Source organism: Oncorhynchus tshawytscha, unplaced genomic scaffold, assembly GCF_018296145.1.
Source record: "Oncorhynchus tshawytscha isolate Ot180627B unplaced genomic scaffold, Otsh_v2.0 Un_scaffold_3036_pilon_pilon, whole genome shotgun sequence".
In the NCBI taxonomy this organism is placed as follows: Eukaryota; Metazoa; Chordata; class Actinopteri; order Salmoniformes; family Salmonidae; genus Oncorhynchus; species Oncorhynchus tshawytscha.
This window is the reverse complement of record NW_024609778.1, coordinates 323,176-344,385: the sequence shown is the minus strand read 5'-3', so window position 1 is coordinate 344,385 and position 21,210 is coordinate 323,176. Positions and strand designations below refer to the sequence as shown.

At 43.6% G+C, this 21,210-nt stretch overlaps 1 protein-coding gene across 1 annotated transcript in view; it reads left to right on the top strand.

Moving 5' to 3' along the window:
* Nucleotides 1-20,194, top strand: part of LOC112263880 (leucine-rich repeat-containing protein 4C-like) — a 42,035-nt gene extending 21,841 nt beyond the window's left edge. The window contains exon 2 of the mRNA XM_042317953.1: nucleotides 17,465-20,194. Coding sequence (XP_042173887.1) covers nucleotides 17,492-19,357 — 1,866 coding nt within the window. The 5' untranslated portion in view covers nucleotides 17,465-17,491 and the 3' untranslated portion in view covers nucleotides 19,358-20,194. The remainder of the gene's footprint in view (nucleotides 1-17,464) is intronic.
* The last annotated feature ends 1,016 nt before the right edge of the window (nucleotides 20,195-21,210 follow it).

The following is a 21,210-nucleotide window of genomic DNA, read 5'->3' as shown; positions in this document are numbered from 1 at the left end:
ATCCTCTGACTGATTGACTGACTGACTGACTGACCAACCGACTGACTGACTGACGAACCGACTGGCCGACTGACTGACTGACTGACTGACCAACCGACTGACTGACTGACCAACCGACCGACTGGCGACCCTCTGACTGACTGGCCGACCCTCTGACTGACTAGCCGACCTTCTGACTGATTGACTGACCGACTGGCTGACGAACCGACTGGCCGACCCTCTGACTGACTGACTGACTGACCGACCCTCTGACTGATTGACTGACCGACTGACTGATGAACTGACTGGCCGATCCTCTGACTGATTGACTGACTGACCAACCGACTGACTGACTGACGAACCGACTGGCCGACTGACTGACTGACTGACTGACCAACCGACTGACTGACTGACCAACCGACTGGCCGACCCTCTGACTGACTGACTGACTGACTGGCCGACCCTCTGACTGACTGACGAACCGACTGGCCGACCCTCTGACTGACTGACTGACTGACTGGCCGACCCTCTGACTAACTGACTGACTGGCCGACATGGTGCTTGGGAAACGTGGGTTTATTGTGGTGAAGTCAGATTCTCAATTGTTTAATCAATGAATTAAAGGTGCTTTTCATTACCAGTCTTTTAAATGTTAACAAGTCCCTCCTCTCTGACGTCCTCACACTTGCTGTCTTGGCAGATGTGTTGGTCTTCAAACCAATTTCTGTCAAGGCAGATGTGTTGGTCTTCAAACCAATTGCAGGTCAGTTTGCATAAAGCATTTGTAAATCCTTCACAGTGATGATGTGTCAGATATGTAAAAGTCCTTCATATTGTCTTCCTGAAGATAAACTTAGCAAGAGGTCATCATAAACAATATGCCGTCATCATCATTGGCTCATCCCAGAGTGGGTGTGGGAATAGCCAATCATGTCAGTCCTAGAAGATTTGCATATTGCTGATGTGGCTGTCTGGAAGTGGAAGGTTGACCTGTTGTTTATGAGGATGTCACCTTGCTGAATGTATATATATGTTTTATAGCCAGATGAGACTGCATTATGTAAGACACTATTCTAACCATTGTGTTGCACCACAAGGTATTTATCTGGTAATTCGATGTCATTTACACACACTTTACTATTCTATAGTAAAATACCAGGAGCTAATGAATCGTTTAGCCTAGAATGCTAATAGGTTGCATCCATAGATACACAGATGATTCATGCAGTGCTTTATCATGCCCTACTCTTGCTTTCAAGTGTGATCTGTTCAGTAGCAGTCATGTGGTGGGAGTAGATCTGTGTTGCTCTGACCTGTGACTAGAATACTAACGCGTCTCCAACATTCAGACACAGAAACAGCCAACCCAACCCAGCCCCCTCCCCGCCACCCAGGGCGTACTGTCTGATCCCACTACACTCTCACACACACACACACACACACACACACACACACACACACACACACACACACACACACACACACACACACACACACACACACACACACACACACACACACACACACACACACACACTCTCTCTCTCTCTCTCTCTCTCTCTCTGATGCCCCCACAGGGACAGAGACAGCCCCCCAAACACAGAGAGATCTCAGCAGATTATTTATCCCTGCAATTATCCTAATGGAGCAGCGGCATTAGGTCATATGTGGCCAGATTGAATTATCACTGTGAGCTGTGAGTCTCCCTTTATCTCAGTCTTATTCAACACTAGAACACAGAACAATGTACCAAACCAAACACTGCAGTACCTGTATCTCTGTCCTTGTTCTGGTCTATTCATGTTCTGTGTTGTGTCATGTTTCATGTTTTGATTGGACCCCAGGAAGAGTAGCTGCTGCGTGAGAAGAAGCGAATGGGGATCCTAATACATGAAATAATAAAGAAATATCAGCCTGTATCACAATACAACACCAGCATACAGTGGGAGTCTCCTTTATGCAGCAACACGCGCACAACATGAGCTAATGCAGTGCGGCTGTGAACGTGCCACTTCCCAGACATTATCTTGCCATTGATGAGGTCTGGCTGGGATGAACTTAAAGGGAAACTCCTAGTGAAGGCTACAGTGGGAAGTTGAGCTCGCTTCGTTGTGACCTTTACAGGGTTTTACCCGTTGTCTGAGTTTCTGCTGTGACCTATATCAAATGACGGCTGTTGGATTTTGCCCTCGTTGCCGTCCTCTATTTCAACGTGATTACAGATTCTGGTTTGATTGCCCTTCGTTTTAATTTCCAAAGCTAATACGCTTACGCCATCTGGGATTGGTTTAGTCTGCTTTAGGATGGGTACATGCCAGGTCTGGTCAGAGAATCAATCCGTACATTACCATCCAGTAATAAACTGATGATGTTTACCATGTGACCACCGATGGATCTCACTGCTGAGGGTGAGCCTAGTTCATGATAAGGAGCCTTATTAACCCAGTTCACAAAAGAACAAACAGATCAAAATGACTCTCATCTTACTGAGGGAATGACAATGCTTCACTTACTGTCTGGAAAAGAATGAGAGTCTTACAGTACATTTTTCATAGGTTTTTCAGCATTTGCCTTTCCTCAGAATGATCACTTGAATACAGAAAAAATAGCTCATGTTCAAATGTGCAAACGCTTCAGTCTGCTGAGCTTCAGCACGACATATGTGGCAAAGAATTCACATTCATCTTGTTCAGTTATAAATGCTTTGCAGATCCATCCTCCTGAACAGGTCACTGGACTAAAACGGTAGCATGCAAGCAAGTTGTGTGTTTTTTTGTGTTTCTGCCTGAGGTTAATAACTGTCTAACAGTGATGCAAGCCTTTATTTGATGTATTTCTTATTCATATTTATTTTTTTAGACTATATTTTCCATCTTTATAATCTACCACTACTACCCCTCCCCTAATGGGAGTAAACTCATTAAATATATTTTCCATCTTTATAATCTACCACTAACCCTACTACCCCTCCTCTAATTGGAATAAACTCATTAAATATATTTTCCATCTTTATAATCTACCACTAACCCTACTACCCCTCCCTAATGGGAATAAACTCATTAAATATATTTTCCATCTTTATAATCTACCACTAACCCTACCCCTCCCTAATGGGATAAACTCCATCTTTATAATCTACCACTACTACTACCCCTCCCCTAATGGGAGTAAACTCATTAAATATATTTTCCATCTACCCCTCCCCTAATGGGAGTAAACTCATTAAATATATTTTCCATCTTTATAATCTACCACTAACCCTACTACCCCTCCTCTAATTGGAATAAACTCATTAAATATATTTTCCATCTTTATAATCTACCACTAACCCTACTACCCCTCCTCTAATTGGAATAAACTCATTAAATATATTTTCCATCTTTATAATCTACCACTAACCCTACTACCCCTCCCCTAATTGGAATAAACTCATTAAATATATTTTCCATCTTTATAATCTACCACTAACCCTACTACCCCTCCCCTAATGGGAATAAACTCATTAAATATATTTTCCATCTTTATAATCTACCACTAACCCTACTACCCCTCCCCTAATGGGAATAAACTCATTAAATATATTTTCCATCTTTATAATCTACCACTAACCCTACTACCCCTCCCTAACCCTAATGGGAATAAACTCATTAAATATATTTTCCATCTTTATAATCTACCACTAACCCTACTACCCCTCCCTAATGGGAATAAACTCATTAAATATATTTTCCATCTTTATAATCTACCACTAACCCTACTACCCCTCCCCTAATGGGAATAAACTCATTAAATATATTTTCCATCTTTATAATCTACCACTAACCCTACTACCCCTCCCCTAATGGGAATAAACTCATTAAATATATTTTCCATCTTTATAATCTACCACTAACCCTACTACCCCTCCCCTAATGGGAATAAACTCATTAAATATATTTTCCATCTTTATAATCTACCACTAACCCTACTACCCCTCCCCTAATGGGAGTAAACTCATTAAATATATTTTCCATCTTTATAATCTACCACTAACCCTACTACCCCTCCCCTAATGGGAGTAAACTCATGGACAACAATACGTAGGCTTCCACTTCCAGCTTCTACATACTATATACATTTACAGGACACGGTGACCCAAGCCTTAGCATAGTGTTCACATTGATTTAACTAGCACACTGGTCTACACTCCGGTCCTGGAGAGTTGCTGGGTGATTTAACTAGCACACTGGTCTACACTCCGGTCCTGGAGAGTTGTTGGGTGATTTAACTAGCACACTGGTCTACACTCCGGTCCTGGAGAGTTGTTGGGTGATTTAACTAGCACACTGGTCTACACTCCGGTCCTGGAGAGTTGTTGGGTGATTTAACTAGCACACTGGGAGAGTCTACACTCCGGTCCTGGAGAGTTGTTGGGTGATTTAACTAGCACACTGGTCTACACTCCGTCCCTGGAGAGTTGTTGGGTGATTTAACTAGCACACTGGTCTACACTCCGTCCTGGAGAGTTGTTGGGTGATTTAACTTGCACACTGGTCTACACTCCGGTCCTGGAGAGTTGTTGGGTGATTTAACTAGCACACTGGTCTACACTCCATCCTGGAGAGTTGCTGGTTGATTTAACTAGCACACTGGTCTACACTCCGGTCCTGGGGAGTTGCTGGGTGATTTAACTAGCACACTGGTCTACACTCCGTCCTGGAGAGTTGCTGGGTGATTTAACTAGCACACTGGTCTACACTCCGTCCTGGAGAGTTGCTGGGTGATTTAACTAGCGCACTGGTCTACACTCCGTCCTGGAGAGTTGCTTGGTGTGAACCCTGTGTTTTTGTTGGTGAACATCAAGTTAAAGATTGGATATACTGTAGTTTGTTCTATGATTAATCATGAAATGTGTTATAAAGTGAATGATCCCTTATGAAAGATCCTCCAATATCCTAGTTTGCTGTTGTCGTTGTGCCGTAAACATCCAGATTGATTGAGACACTCTCTTGTTCAGCGTTATAGTATGGCTCCTACATGTGTTGAACCATATTTTTGGGGGTCACTTCACAGACGTCCTTGGCATCCATGCCATATCTTCAGCAGAGGAGGCTGGTGGGAGGAGCAATATGGAGGACAGGCTCATTGTAAAGACTGGAATGGAATCAATGGAACGGTATCAGACACATCAAACATATGGAAACCACGTTTGACTCCATTCCATTCCAGCTATTACAATGAGCCCATCCTCCTATAGCTCCTCCCACCAGCCTCCCCCGAACCCCAGAGAACTGTTTTCTATTATCCACTTGTCCCCATACCCATGTCTGTCTCTGACTGAGAGAGTGCTACTCCGACATAGCCCAGATAATGTGTTTCCCACTTCTTATAGAACAGGTTTCACACACTAAACCCTCCACAAAGATTACGTTACTCACTGTGATATTGATTAAAAAAAAATGGTTTGTCGGGTGTTTTAAGGAATATTGTATAAAATGTCAATCTTGAAACAGATTACACGGTAATCCAATCCAGTTTATCCTCTTACGCGTTTAGAGAACCCACACTCTTAGTTAACCCATTCAGTTGCAATCGGCTGCAACGTTCGCTAGAGGGTCCCTTTGACAGAGATCCAGGATGTCAACCCTAGCCTCAGGCCCCAACCTTATCTGTTCTTCTACAATTGGAAAAATAGGTGCTTTTATGATGTGGACACAACACCACTGGAAGCAACAGCAAACAGCACTCTTAACCTAGTTCTATCATTTACAGAATGTGAAAATGATGTCCTTTATGATGTGAATCGACAAGCAACCACAAACAGCACTCTTAACCTAGTTCTATCATTTACAAAATGTGAAAATGATGTCCTTTATGATGTGAATCGACAAGCAACCACAAACAGCACTCTTAACCTAGTTCTATCATTTACAAAATGTGAAAATGATGTCCTTTATGATGTGAATCGACAAAGCATCCACAAACAGCACTCTTAATCTAGTTCTATGAAGCAGTGAGAAGCACATAAAGGTACATTATTTGTCATTTTCATCTGTAATGTTTTAGACTGCAAGGGCAGCGCATACGGTATTTTAATCTAAAAAATGTCCCTAACAGATGCTCACGTACTTCTCTTTAGTGAATATTCAAGACGTTCAAATGCATTTTGACATTGCAAGTTTAAAGCACCGATCCTCTTACTGATGTCTATATTTAGGAGACTGGTGGGTCAGAAAGAATAAAACAGGACCAAAATGGGTATTGTAGTGCGGAGAACACAGTAACCCTGAGGCCCCTATCACAACACTGCGTGACATAAGAGCACTGCATCACTCTGAATACTACTCACTCACCGGTCCAGTTACCATGACACATCCCACACTTCCCTCCATGTCTGAGCGCATTTGAGCTTCTCCTTCATTCCTTGTGAAATGAAATGCAAAACATGATTGATTTGGCACATTAGCTTTTGTATTAGCAGACTGGGTCTTGCAACATGGTAGAAACAGGGATTGTCTGATAAAGCATGTATGTCTATCATTAGCATCGAGACAAGAGGACTGTGTGTGTAGTGTACTTATACCTGAATGAAAATGAGACCATATTATACACTGAGTGGACAAAACATTAGGAACACCTGCTTTTTCCATGACAGACTGGTGAAAGCTCTTATTGACGTCACCTGTTAAATCCACTTCAATCAGTGTAGATGAAGGGGAGGAGACCAGTTAAAGAAGGATTTTCAAGCCTTGAGACAATTGAGCCATGGATTGTTTACGTGTGCCATTCAGAGGGTGAACGGGCAAGACAACATATATAAGTGCCTTTGAACGGGGTACGGTAGTAGGTGCCAGGTGCACCGGTTTGTGTCAAGAACTGCAACGCAGTTGGGGTTTTCACGCTCAACAGTTTCCTGTGTGTATCAAGAATAGTCCACCAACCAAAGGAAATCCAGCCAACTTGACACAACCGTAGAAAGAGTCAACATGGGCCACGATCCCTGTGGAACGCTTGGTAGAGTCCATGCCCTGACGAATTGAGACTGTTCTGAGGGCAAAAGGGGGCCAACTAATGTTCCGTACACTCAGTGTATATACACTATGATACATGAAACGTATCTGCCTTCATGTTGGTATAAATGAGGCTAATTTGGATGTAGATTCTACTGAAGTTAGTTGGTGGTACTGAAAAGTCAGGCGATAACTGAAAGCTTTTCTGAGTGACAGACACAGTGATATTTTCACAGACTCCCACCACACATACATAATCAGATTTCCCTCATCTAGGGTGTTGTGTTCTACCCAATCCATCTAGTGTCCTGTGTTCTACCCAATCCATCTAGAGTCCTGTGTTCTACCCAATCCATCTAGAGTCCTGTGTTCTACCCAATCCATCTAGAGTCCTGTGTTCTACCCAATCCATCTAGAGTCCTGTGTTCTACCCAATCCATCTAGAGTCCTGTGTTCTACCCAATCCATCTAGAGTCCTGTGTTCTACCCAATCCATCTAGAGTCCTGTGTTCTACCCAATCCATCTAGAGTCCCGTGTTCTACCCAATCCATCTAGAGTCCTGTGTTCTACCCAATCCATCTAGTGTCCTGTGTTCTACCCAATCCATCTAGAGTCCTGTGTTCTACCCAATCCATCTAGAGTCCTGTGTTCTACCCAATCCATCTAGAGTCCTGTGTTCTACCCAATCCATCTAGATACCTGTGTGTTACCCAATCCGTCTAGTGTCCTGTGTTCTACCCAATCCATCTAGAGTCCTGTGTTCTACCCAATCCATCTAGATACCTGTGTGTTACCCAATCCGTCTAGTGTCCTGTGTTCTACCCAATCCATATAGAGTCCTGTGTTCTACCCAATCCATCTAGAGACCTGTGTTTATTTTAACAAGATGTTATCCTGTATTTTAAGCCTAATCCAGAATGAGAATTACACCAAAAATGAAATCCATTGTCTGAGGATTGTGTTGCACTATCTGACATAAACCAAAAAGGGGACCGTTTGATGAAAAAGCTTCAAATAAAAGGTTGAAAACACATGATTACGCAAAACACGTCATTATTTCAATCATTGTTGGCATTGTGTACGGTCTCTAATGTGGCACATTGCTTATCTTGTTTCATGCGTCATATTAGTCTCAATCAGACAATCACATTATATTATTCACGCATATGAGAGCTGATTGCTCCTTTTTTATGCTCTTGTGATCACAGCATCTTAAAATAGATCTCTTGTATACATGTCAGTATCATGAGTACATTCTGCTACTTGTCTACAGCAGGGTTCGCTAATTGAATCTAGTTGATCCCTGGTCTACGGTCTGAGATCATGTACTGACGGCCCTCGGGCTGAATCTAGTTGATCCCTGGTCTACAGTCTGAGATCATGTACTGACGGCCCTCGGGCTGAATCTAGTTGATCCCTGGTCTCTGAGATCATGTACGGTCTGAGATCATGTACTGTCTGAGATCATGTACTGGGCTGAATCTAGTTGATACCTGGTCTACAGTCTGAGATCATGTACTGACGGCCCTCGGGCTGAATCTAGTTGATCCCTGGTCTACAGTCTGAGATCATGTACTGACGGCCCTCGGGCTGAATCTAGTTGATCCCTGGTCTACAGTCTGAGATCATGTACTGACGGCCCTCGGGCTGAATCTAGTTGATCCCTGGTCTACGGTCTGAGATCATGTACTGACGGCTCTCGGGCTGAATCTAGTTGATACCTGGTCTACAGTCTGAGATCATGTACTGACGGCCCTCGGGCTGAATCTAGTTGATCCCTGGTCTACGGTCTGAGATCATGTACTGACGGCCCTCGGGCTGAATCTAGTTGATCCCTGGTCTACAGTCTGAGATCATGTACTGACGGCCCTCGGGCTGAATCTAGTTGATCCCTGGTCTACAGTCTGAGATTATGTACTGACGGCCCTCGGGCTGAATCTAGTTGATCCCTGGTCTACAGTCTGAGATCATGTACTGTATGGTCCCTCAGTAATGTTTTGGTTTTCACATTGATTACATTGCTGAACTTTTGACCTTGCTTGCTGTGCCAAACAAATACTGTATGTTGGTCTGTAATTGAAATGAAGCACACAAGTGCTTGTAGACGTACACAGATGTACTGTCTCAATTTATCCAGTTTCTCACAGCAGGAAAATGATCCTGCATTAACAGGAAATAGAAGTTGTTATGTGGATTATAATTCAGGGGTATTTTTGAAAAAGGTTGATACATTTTTAGTTAGGATAGATGAAGTCTAATTACAAACTTTAGAAGCCCTTTTCAAATCTGGAATTTGCATTTCCTGTTGCCCAGGAAAATGATCTGTGATGACACAGTGATCAAATGAAGAGAGCACCTCTCTATTAGACCATGTAACTTTCAGCATCTTAAAATAGATCACCTTACCTCCCGGCCCGACAAGCATTAAAAAAACACCTGTTCCTAGCTAAATGTTCAGTGTTTTTCAATTCATTATTAGAAACATCATAGTGAGTGTGAGAGATTTGTTTTCATGCACGAAAATATACATTGGATTCCAAAATAATTGGATCCCTTGGATAAAGATGATAAAAATAGACTGTATGAAATAAATTATACAAATACTGAGCTACACTACATGGCCAAAAGTATGTGGATTCAACTACACCTGTTGCTGACAGTGTATAAAATCGAGCACACAGCCATGCAATCTCCATAGACAAAAAAAAATGGAAGTTGAATGGCCTGTGCTGAAGAGCTCAGTGACTTTCAAACGTGACACAGTCATAGGATGCCACCTTTCCAATAAGTCAGTTCAAATTTCTGCCCTGCTAGAACTACCCTGGTCAACTGTAAGTGCTGTTATTATGAAGTGGAAATGTCTAGGAGCAACAACGGCTCAGCTGTGAAGTGGTAGGCCACACAAGCTCACAGAACGGGACCGCCGAGTGCTGACGCGCGTAGTGCGTAGGAATCGTCTGTCCTGGGTTGCAACACTCACTACCGATTTCCAAACTATCTCTGGAAGCAACTTCAGCACAATAACTGTTTGTCGGGAGCAATGTTCCCTCTGATTCTTTCCAGCACTGAGCAAATTTCAGGTCTGCTGAGTGCAAACTTCTAGCTAACATTTACTGTGAACACTGAGGCTGTCCCCGCTTTATGTTACAGTAGCCATGTAGCCATGTGGGCTACTGTGGCTATTTGATCATAATGTAGGCCTACCAGAATGGCCTACCATCAAAAACAATGGAGAAAATGAATCCCATAACGTTTTAACATGGAAATAGCTGTTCTATCATTCAGCCTTACAGTAGCACCCAATGTGTTGTGTTCAATGTAGGCCTACGTTCCATGAGACTTTTTTTTTTAAACCGCAGGGCCTGACATGAACCTGTTTATCAACTTGTCCTTCAGTAGCAGCAGCTTTTATGTGAGTGGGTGTGTGTAGAGTCAGTGTAAATGTATGTGCATATTATGTGTGAGTGAGAAAATGATGGAGTGAGTATTTGTGTGTGTGTTGGAGTGACAGTATGTGTGTGAGTGTGTAGGGCCCTGTGAGTGTGCATAGAGTCAGTGCAAATACTGAAATAAAATGTCAATAAAGATATAAGGTAAACTTCTGCTGTTCGATGCAAAAAAAACCTTCACAAAATAAAATACATGATTATTCTCATACCATTATTACAGAGAATCAGACTAATGATGCTACCCTCTGCCTATTGGCCACTTAGCTTATTCGAGCCTGTCTCAAAATGCAACAATGCTCCTTTAAGACAAAAAAAAAAGCTCTTTACCTGACTCACTTTTCAAATATGTCTAGAAATGTATACATTTTGTGCTCTTGTAGGAAGCAATCACTCCCCTATTGCTGACTACAAATGATCTATAACTGGGCTAATAACTCACTCACTAGCAAAGGATATCAACAAAATGTGCAGTTGTGGCTACATTCAGCTCTCGTGTTGATCGGGGGAAAAAAGAGCATCTACTCTCATGACTGCTCATGCTGTAAACACAGTCCAGTTCAAAGTAAATGGCACAGATTCATATATGGCAATGGTCTATTTGCATATAGGCCTACTGCAGGTCTGATTGTTTATGCCGCGCTGGTCTGTGAAGAGTACAGGCTGAGTAGTGCGTGTCAATGTAATAGAATCCTACTCCGATACGCTCTGCCTACAACAAAATATATTGCATAGTTTGTTTTGTTTCGGTATGTTGCATTGAAAGTGGCTATTATTGCGTTGATTCGATCACAATTGCCACAGTAAAGGGAAATGTTGATAGTGTTAACAGGGAAAGCTCTAGAACAGTGGTCACCACCCTTTTCTGAGTCAAGGTCACTTTCTGAGTCAAAATGCAAGCCGAGAACTACCGCTCAGATTTTTTTTAACATGACTTAAAAAACATAAGCCTCCCAAGTGGTGCAGTGGTCTAAGGCACTGCATCGCAGTGCTTGAGGGGTCACTACAGACCCAGGTTCGATCCCAGGCTGTGTCAACCAGGAGATCCATGAGGTGGTGCACAATTGGCCCAGTGTTGTCAGGGTTAGGGGAGGGTTTGGTTGGCTGGGATTTCCTTGTCCCATTGTGCTCTAGCGACTCCTTGTGGTGGTCCGGGCGCTTGCAAGCTGACTTCCGCTCACTGTACAGTGTTTCCTCCGACTCATTGGTGCGGCTGGTTTCCGGGTTAAGCGACCAGTGTGCCAAGAAGCAGTGCGGCTTGGCAGGGTCATGTTTCATGGGATGCATGTCTCTTGACCTTCGCCTATCCCGAGTCCGTAGGGGAGTTGCAGCAATGGGACAAGACTGTAACTACCAATTTGGATATCATGAAAAAGTACACAGAAAATATATATTAAAAAAACAAGTTGTAAGCCTATGCACATTAACCAATTAAAAACAGAATTGTAGCAATGAGGTTTGTGCAGTAAACTATAGGCCCAAAACATTATCACCGCATACTAGCTTTGCTTGAATTGCCCTGCCAATGCATTGTTGTTCAAGCCATTTAAAAATATATATATTTGGATTATATTATATATGATCACACCGGTAATAGATCTGTTTGTTGTATTACTTGGGAGGCACAGCTGAGTGATCAGACATTTAAATAATTCACTTTTTATTATTTATTTCACTGGGCTGATGGTGCCTGCATCTGATGGTCAGTCTCAGTGGAGAGAAAGAGCAGCAGACTGAGGGTCAGTCTCAGTGGAGAGAAAGAGCAGCAGACTGAGGGTCAGTCTCAGTGGAGAGAAAGAGCAGCAGACTGAGGGTCAGTCTCAGTGGAGAGAAAGAACAGCAGACTGAGGGTCGTCTCTCAACATCCCTCTGCTCTCCCTTTCCTCCACTGACACTGACCACAAAGAGACACTGTGTTTCAGCTGATGGCCAAACTGGAGTCGCACCGCATTATTTCTGCCTCATGTACAAATTCATGTTGTTCCTCTTATGAACAGAGAAAGTGAAACATTCCTTGGTGTAAAAAAATACCCAAACTGCTAAAAAATAACAAGAAGGAAAGCCTATAGACTTTCCTACTCATTCATTACTGCTGCAGTGCTTGTTGTAGCGCTGAGTGGAAATAGGAAGAACTCACGTGTTATGGCTTATAAAAGTGTTGAATACAAAATGTTGACATTGCTGAGTAAGAACTGAAACATGAACTCAGTCATAAAAACAGCATCTCTTTGCTGTTCTCATTGAGTCTCTCTCATGGTTTTAAACATTTTGGAATCTCACAGTATCAACTTTGCTGTAGCTTTCTTTTATGCCTGCTATGTTACTGCAAACATGGTAATCTGAGCCGTCCGATTGGCCAGCGGTAAGACTATAGTGCACTTGATTTGCTCTCTGATTCCCCCCGGAAGACAGAGTTTGTACCTTCAGCCCGAGACAAATAAAAAATATTGGAACACAAGGCTTTATCGTTTAGTTTTCTACAGAAATGTTTGTCGATCAACTAGGAATGCCTTGGTGACCACTGCTCTAGAAAGTCTAGGGTGTAGTTCAATCTTGTGCTTCTCTCTGTGGGCTGATATTTCTGTGTCTTTTAGAGGGAACTTTGGTCAGGAGCTTCATGAAATTGGTATCCATGGCTGGAGTGGTATAAAGCTCGCTGGAGCAGTGGAAACGCCTTCTCCGGAGTGATGAATCACGCCTCACCATCTGGCAGTCCCATGGACAAATCTGTGTTTGGCGGATGCCAGAAGAACACTACCTGCCCCAATGCAAAATGCCAACTGTAAAGTTTGGTGGATGATGAATAATGTTCTGGAGCTGTTTTTCATGGTTCGGGCTCCTTAGTTCCAGTGAAGGGAAGTCTTAACGCTACAGCATACAATGACTTTCTAGACAATTCTGTGCTTCCAACTTTGTGGCTACAGTTTGGGGAAGGCCCTTTCCTGTTTCAGCATGACAATACCCTCATGCACAACATGAGGTCCATACAGAAATGTATCAAGTACCAGGACATTTTAGCCAACAACCTGGATTCCTCTGCCAGGAGGCTGAAACTTGGCCGCAAGTGGATCTTCCAGCAAGACAATAACCCCAAGAACACATCAACATTTTATTTTGGCACTTACCTGTATATTATTACCCAACAGAAACTATTCTGAGTCAATGCTTTTGTCACCATTCATGTTTTTCCATAGGCTTTCCTCCCTGCAATCAGCCATTTAAAGAGATGAGGCTGCTATGCAGAGTGGTTGTAGCGTAATGCCCGGCTTGACAAAACGAACCCCTGCCTGATTCTGTCTGTCATGCAGTTAACCAAACACCACAGCATCAACATAACAACCTACATTGTTACCCAACAGAAACGATTCTGCGTCAATGCTTTTGTCACTATTTGTGTTTTTCCATAGGCCTCCTTCCCTGCAATCAGCCATTAAAACGACGAGGCTGCTATGCAGAGTGGTTGTAGCGTAATGCCGGCTTGACAAAACGAACCCCTGCTAGGCCGTGGCCTGATTCCGTCTGACGCCCCCAGTGGAAGTGTCTCTTGGCGGGCTTCTCACACCGCTCTGGAGTGGCATCTCTGCTGGTGCTAACCACTTTCACAGGGGCATATTTAGAGATTCATTTCCCACTGATTAAATCACCCACTCGGCCACGCTGGAAAACGCATTTCCACATCGCTTCACAATTTTCACCGTTTAGAAAACACCTGTCAAAACAGAGTCGTTTTCTATGCCTCCGGGTCCCTCTGAAAGAGACGATTGCTGATATGACTTGAGTTAGAGAAGCTGAGGAGAGATGAGAATGTTAAAGGGCCTTGAAAAACCTTGTTCACTTTTATATTTGACATAACGAGCATTGCTCGTGTATTGTGAGTAGAAACATGTTTGGTATGTGCTAATATATTTTACTCTACATCTCTATCTATTATATTGTACATTTTACTCTCTCATGGTAAATGATGCTGTTATATCAGGAGAATATTAGACATAGTTTCTTATGGTGAAAAACAGTGCATTCGGAAACTATTCAGACCCCTTGACTTTTTCCACATTTTGTTACCTTACAGACTTATTCTAAAATGGATTAAATATTTTTTTCCCTCATCAATCTAAACACAATACCTATAATGACATAGCGAAAACAGTTTAGACATTTTTGCAAATTTAATTTAAAAAGAAAACCGAAATATTAAATTGACATAAGTAATTCAGACCCTGTACGCAGTACGTTGTTGAAGCGGCAGGGTAGCCTAGTGGTTAGAGCGTTGGACTAGTAACTGTCGTTCTGCCCCTGAACAGGCAGTTAACCCACTTTTCCCAGGCCATCATTGTAAATAAGAATGTGTTCTTAACTGACTTGCCTGGTTAAATAAAGGTTAAAAAAAAAGTTTTAAAAAAGCACCTTTGGCAGCGATTAAAGCCTTGAGTCTTCTTGGGTATGACGCTAAAAGCTTGGCACACCTGTACTTGGGGAGTTTCTCCCATTCTCTGCAGATCCTCTCATGCTCTGTCAGGTTGGATGGGGAGTGTTGCTGCACAGCTTTTTTCAGGTCTCTCCAGAGATGTTCGATCGGGTTCAAGTTCGGGCTCTGGCTGGACCACTCAAGGACATTCAGAGACTCGTCCCTAAGCCACTCCTGCGTTGTCTTGACTGTGTGCTTAGGGTCGTTATCCCGTTGGAAGGTGAACCTTCGCCCATGTCTGAGGTCCTGAGTGCTCTGGATCAGGTTTTCATCAAGGGTCTCTATGTACTTTGCTCCGTTCATCTTTCCCTCGATCCTGAATACTCTCCCAGTCCCTGCCTCTGAAAAATATTCCCACAGCATGATGCTGCCACCAACGTGCTTCACCGTAGGGATGGTGCCAGGTTTCTTCCAGATGTGAGGCTTGGGATTCAGGGCAAAGAGTACAATCTTGGTTTCATCAGACCAGATCATCTTGTTTCTCAGTACTAAGCCATTAGGTCGAAGGAATTGTCCATAGAGCTTTGAGACAGGATTGTGTCGAGGCACAGATCTGTAGAAGGGTACCAAAATATTTTTGCAGCATTGAAGTTCCCAAATAATACAGTGGCCTCCATCATTCATAAATTATCAGAGTGAGAGTTGGGTTTTTGGTCACCTCCCTGACTAAGAACCTTCTTCCACGATTGCTCAGTTTGGCCAGGCGGCCAGACTCTTCTAGGAAGAGTCTTGGTGGTTCCAAACTTCTTCCATTTATGAATGATGGAGGCCACGGTGTTATTTGGGACCTTCAATGCTGCAAAAATATTTTGGTACCCTTCTACAGATCTGTGTCTCGACACAGTCCTGTCTCGAAGCTCTATGGACAATTCCTTCGACCTAATGGCTTAGTTCTTGCTCTGACGTGCACTGCCAACTATGGGACCTTATATAGACAGACGTGAGTGCCTTTGCAAATCATGTCCAATCAATTCAATTTCGCACAGATGGACTCCAATCAAGTTGTAAAAACATCTTAGGGATGATCAATGGAAACAGGATGCACCTGAGCTCGATTTTGAGTCTCATAGTTAAGAGTTTGAATACTTATATTATATATGAATACTTATATTATATATGAATACTTATATTATATATGAATACTTATATTATATGAATACTTATATTATATATGAATACTTATATTATGTATGAATACTTATATTATATATGAATACTTATATTATGTATGAATACTTATATTATATATGAATACTTATATTATATATGAATACTTATATGAATACTTATATTATATATGAATACTTATATTATATATGAATACTTATATGAATACTTATATTATATATGAATACTTATATGAATACTTATATTATATATGAATACTTATATTATATATGAATACTTATATGAATACTTATATTATATATGAATACTTATATGAATACTTATATTATATATGAATACTTATATGAATACTTATATTGTATATGAATACTTATATGAATACTTATATGAATACTTATATTATATATGAATACTTATATGAATACTTATATTATATATGAATACTTATATGAATACTTACAAGGAATTTCTGTTATTTTATTTTTATACATTTGCAAAAATGTCTTAAGGAAAAAATGTAATTTATTACATTTTAGAATAAGGCTGTAACGTAACAAAATGTGCAAAAAGGGAAGGGGTCTGAATACTCTCTGAATGCACCGTTTGTTGTTCTATCAGAATAGCATTAGACATTGTTTCAACACCAGTACCATCTCTGTTGTTGACTTATTTATTTCTAAGACACGTCCTCCTCTAAAAACACTTATTGTGAGAAGTGAAATTTATCTACGTTTTGAGACTGAAAAAACAGTCCGTTTTGTGACAAATCAATTTATGAAATGAAGTATACAACAAGAGAAATCGACTGTCTGGTTTTATTGACATTTTTTTTTTTTTTACCTTTATTTAACCAGGCAAGTCAGTTAAGAACAAATTCTTATTTTCAATGAGGGCCTAGGACCAGTGGGTTAACTGCCTGTTCAGGGGGGGAATGACAGATTTGTACCTTGTCAACTCGGGGTTTGAACTTACAACCTTGCGGTTACTAGTCCAACGCTCTAACCACTAGGCTACCCTGCCGCCCCAAAAGTACAGATGAATAATTAACTTCCCGGGTTAGGACATAAATGACAACGATTTGTATTTATTTATTGATGAGAGAGTAAAGTTCATATGGGGAGTCCTGTCCTGGGGAGTCCTGACATCCCTGACTGCTCTAATGCTCCACAGATGGACAGTGTTTATGATGACTATCTAGGATGAGTGAACATCCATCCATCCCCAATGATAAGGCAACTACATTTCACCATCTCTCTTCCTCATGTAGGTCATTATCCCAGGCATGTGCATTGAGCACAGACAGTATGGTGTCCCTTCAATAGATTTTATACACATAAAAAGAAGTGGCATTACCCATAATTACCTTCTGTTCTGCATCTAGTTTTCTTTGCTTGTCTTATATTGTTCCACTGCCTAATCTGTTGTACTTTTCTCTCTTCTCTTTACAATATTTCAGAGAGGACCACCAGCCACTGAACTATGAATGCTGATCACAATGATCTCCTCCCTCCAGCGCCAGACAATGAGAGATCCTAGGCTGAGGGGGGCTCGGTCCTATCCCCTCTTCGTGCTACTGTTGGCCCTCCAGATCCTGGCGGTGGCCGGCCTGGTGCGTGCCCAGACCTGCCCCTCTGTCTGCTCCTGCAGCAACCAGTTCAGCAAGGTGATCTGCACCCGCCGGAGCCTGCGCGATGTCCCCGACGGCATCTCAACCAACACACGTTACCTGAATCTGCAGGACAACCTCATCCAGGTGATCAAGGTGGACAGCTTCAAGCATCTACGGCACCTGGAAATCCTGCAACTTAGTAAGAACCACATCCGCAACATCGAGATTGGCGCCTTCAACGGCCTGGCCAGTCTCAACACCCTGGAGCTGTTCGACAACCGTCTCACCACCATCCCCAATGGGGCCTTCGAGTACCTCTCCAAGCTCAAGGAGCTGTGGCTGAGGAACAACCCCATTGAGAGCATCCCGTCGTACGCCTTCAACCGGGTCCCCTCGCTGCGAAGACTGGACCTTGGAGAGCTCAAGCGGCTCTCCTACATCTCAGATGGAGCCTTCCAGGACCTCAGCAACCTGCGCTACCTGAACCTGGGCATGTGCAACCTCAAGGAGATCCCCAACATCCTACCCTTGGTCAGGCTGGAGGAGCTAGAGATGTCAGGGAACCAGATCTCTGTCATAGGGCCTGGCTCTTTCGCAGGGCTGGCGAACTTGCAGAAGTTGTGGATGATGCACGCTCAGATCCAGACCATCGAGAGGAACTCCTTTGACGACCTCCAGTCCCTGGTGGAGCTCAACCTGGCCCACAACAACCTCACCCTGCTGCCCCATGACCTCTTCACCCCCCTGCACCGCCTGGAGAGAGTCCATCTGCACCATAACCCCTGGAACTGTAACTGTGACATCCTGTGGCTTAGCTGGTGGCTGAAGGAGACAGTGCCTGCCAACACCAGCTGCTGTGCCCGCTGCCACACCCCAGCCAGCTACAGGGGTCGCTACATCGGCGAGCTAGAGCACAGCTACTTCCAGTGCGACGTGCCTGTCATCGTGGAGCCGCCGGCGGACCGCAACGTCACAGAGGGCATGGCGGCTGAGCTCAAGTGCAGAACGAGCTCGTTGACCTCGGTCAGCTGGCTCACCCCCAACGGGTCTCTGGTGACCCACGGGGCGTACAAGGTGCGCCTGGCCGTCCTCAACGACGGGACGTTGAACTTCACCACCGTCACCATGCAGGACACGGGGACTTACACCTGCATGGTGAGCAACACGGCGGGCAACATCTCTGCCTCTGCCGTGCTGAACGTCACCTCGGTGGAGAACAGCGGCGTCACCTACTTCACCACAGTCACCGTGGAGACCACAGAGACAGTCGACGACAGCCAGACTCCTGCTCTTCCACCGATTGGCTGGGTATCATCTTCGACCACCAGGGGGCCTCCAGTCCAGACCAGGACCACAGAGCGGACCTACACCGTCTCTGTTCTGGACCTGGACGGGGAGGGGGACCGCGGCTTGGAGGAGGTGATGAAGACCACCAAGATCATCATAGGCTGCTTCGTGGCCATCACGCTCATGGCGGCCGTCTTGCTGGTCATTTTCTACAAGATGAGGAAGCAGAACCACCAGCAGGACCCCGATGGCCCCGCCTCCTCCATGGAGGTCATCACAGTGGAGGAGGAGCTTGCCGGTGTCGCTGCCATGGAGACCCACTTACACCTGCCCCCATTGGAGCATTACAACCATTACAACACTTACAGGAGCACCTACCACCACTCCCACACACAGGAACCTTTACTGATTCAAGCCAGCTCAAAAGACAATGTGCAAGAGACCCAAATTTGATTGAGATTCGTTAGAGGAATCCGATATCAGCTGTCTCATACAGGAAGTATCATGAACAGAATGGCAAGGGTTAGTGAGGGAATGACTTGACACTGACTTGACTGATGATGTTAACGATCAAATGGATCAACGTCTTTAAAAATGGATGTTCTATTTGAAAAAGTGTCTTTACAAAACAGAAATTATTTATTTAAAAAATATATGTCTAGTGGCTAAATCAAGAAAAACAAATCTGAATGAGCTTTTTAGCTCCAATTTTTATTTCACCTCTGTGTGATGTTGGGGGAAGAATGGTTCACTGCAAACTCATCTACTCAAATGAATTCTCTACATTCAAACCATGTTTGTTTCCAAATATGAGTGCAGCAACAGAATAGATTAACAAAGCTTCCATTTGACGATAGGGCCATTTCAGATGAAAATATAATACTGCCTTGTTTGAGAATTTTTATCAAAATGTTTGAAGGTCATTATAATATCCCAGATGCCCTGGTGTTTCCTTATTCCTTTGGATATATTCACAGCCCTCGAATATTATCACAGCTACATTACATAAAACTGATGAAGAGGGAGGATCGTCGTATTACACTGTACCCTTCCTGTCACTCAAATTAGATGAGATACAGATGTCCCCATGACTTGGCTGTTAATGAAATGAGCAGTGAGGCCAACATGCCTCGGGAACCAGACGGCCAAATGACTGAACATGCATTTTCCCGGCTCCTAATCAACAACTATACATCCTTCACTTAAATTAAGATGAAGGCCTCCCTCCCTCCCTCGTCCTATCACACTCTCTCTCTCTTCTCTCTCTCTCTCTTCTCTCTCTCCCTCCTCTCACGCTATATCTCTTTCACTCTATCACTCTCCCCCTCCTACCCCACCTCTCTCTTTTCTCACCTCTCGCTCTCTTCTCTCTCTCCCTCCTCTCATGCTATATCTCTTTCACTCTATCACTCTCCCCCTCCTCCCCCTCTCTCTCTCTCCTCTCCTCTCTCTCTCTCTCTCTCTCTCTCTCTCTCTCTCTCTCTCCCCCTCCTCTCACGCTATATCTCTTTCACTCTATCACTCTCCCCCTCCTCCCCCCTCTCTCTCTCTCTCTCTCTCTCTCTCTCTCTCTCTCTCTCTCTCTCTTCTCTCTCTCCCTCCTCTCACGCTATATCTCTTTCACTCTATCACTCTCCCCTCCTCCCCCCCTCTCTATTTTCTCACCTCTCTCTCTCTCTCTCTCGCTCTCATTCTTCCAACCCCTCTCCTTCACCTCTCATCCTACTCTCCATCCCCCTTTCTCCTTTGCTCATCCTCCTCTCTTACACTCTCCTCTCTCTTCTCCTCTCTCTCTCTTTCTCTGGCACATTCGTCTCTCCTCTCGACATATCTCATTTGTCTCTCTTTAGACATGGGGGGAATGGCAGTGCAGCAGAAGATGTGGGAGAATGAAGGGGAGGCTCCACGGCCCTACAGTAATGTGTTAATGATCTAGATCAGCAGCACTGTCGCGTTACCTTGGTATCACCCTAGGGTCACAGACGCTCGGGGGCTGATAGCCCATCAGTTAGCGCAGATAAAGCTTGCATGTAATTCAGCGTGACCCTGGTCAACACAGGAGGCTAACCGTCTGTACTGTCAGTCTGTAGTAAACAGGGAGGTGTAATTGCCCATTAAACTGCATCAGCAGTCCATTGGTAGGCTTCTAGATGAGCTAGAGGAAAAGTTGATACAGCAAGCAGCTTGAAAACTCCAACCCGTATCCTTTTACACAGCAGCTAATGGAGGAGCTAGTCTTCTGATTTCTGAGAGGCTCCTACTCTGATCTTCTCGGCCATGTTTGTCAGGGAAAATACACAACCCAA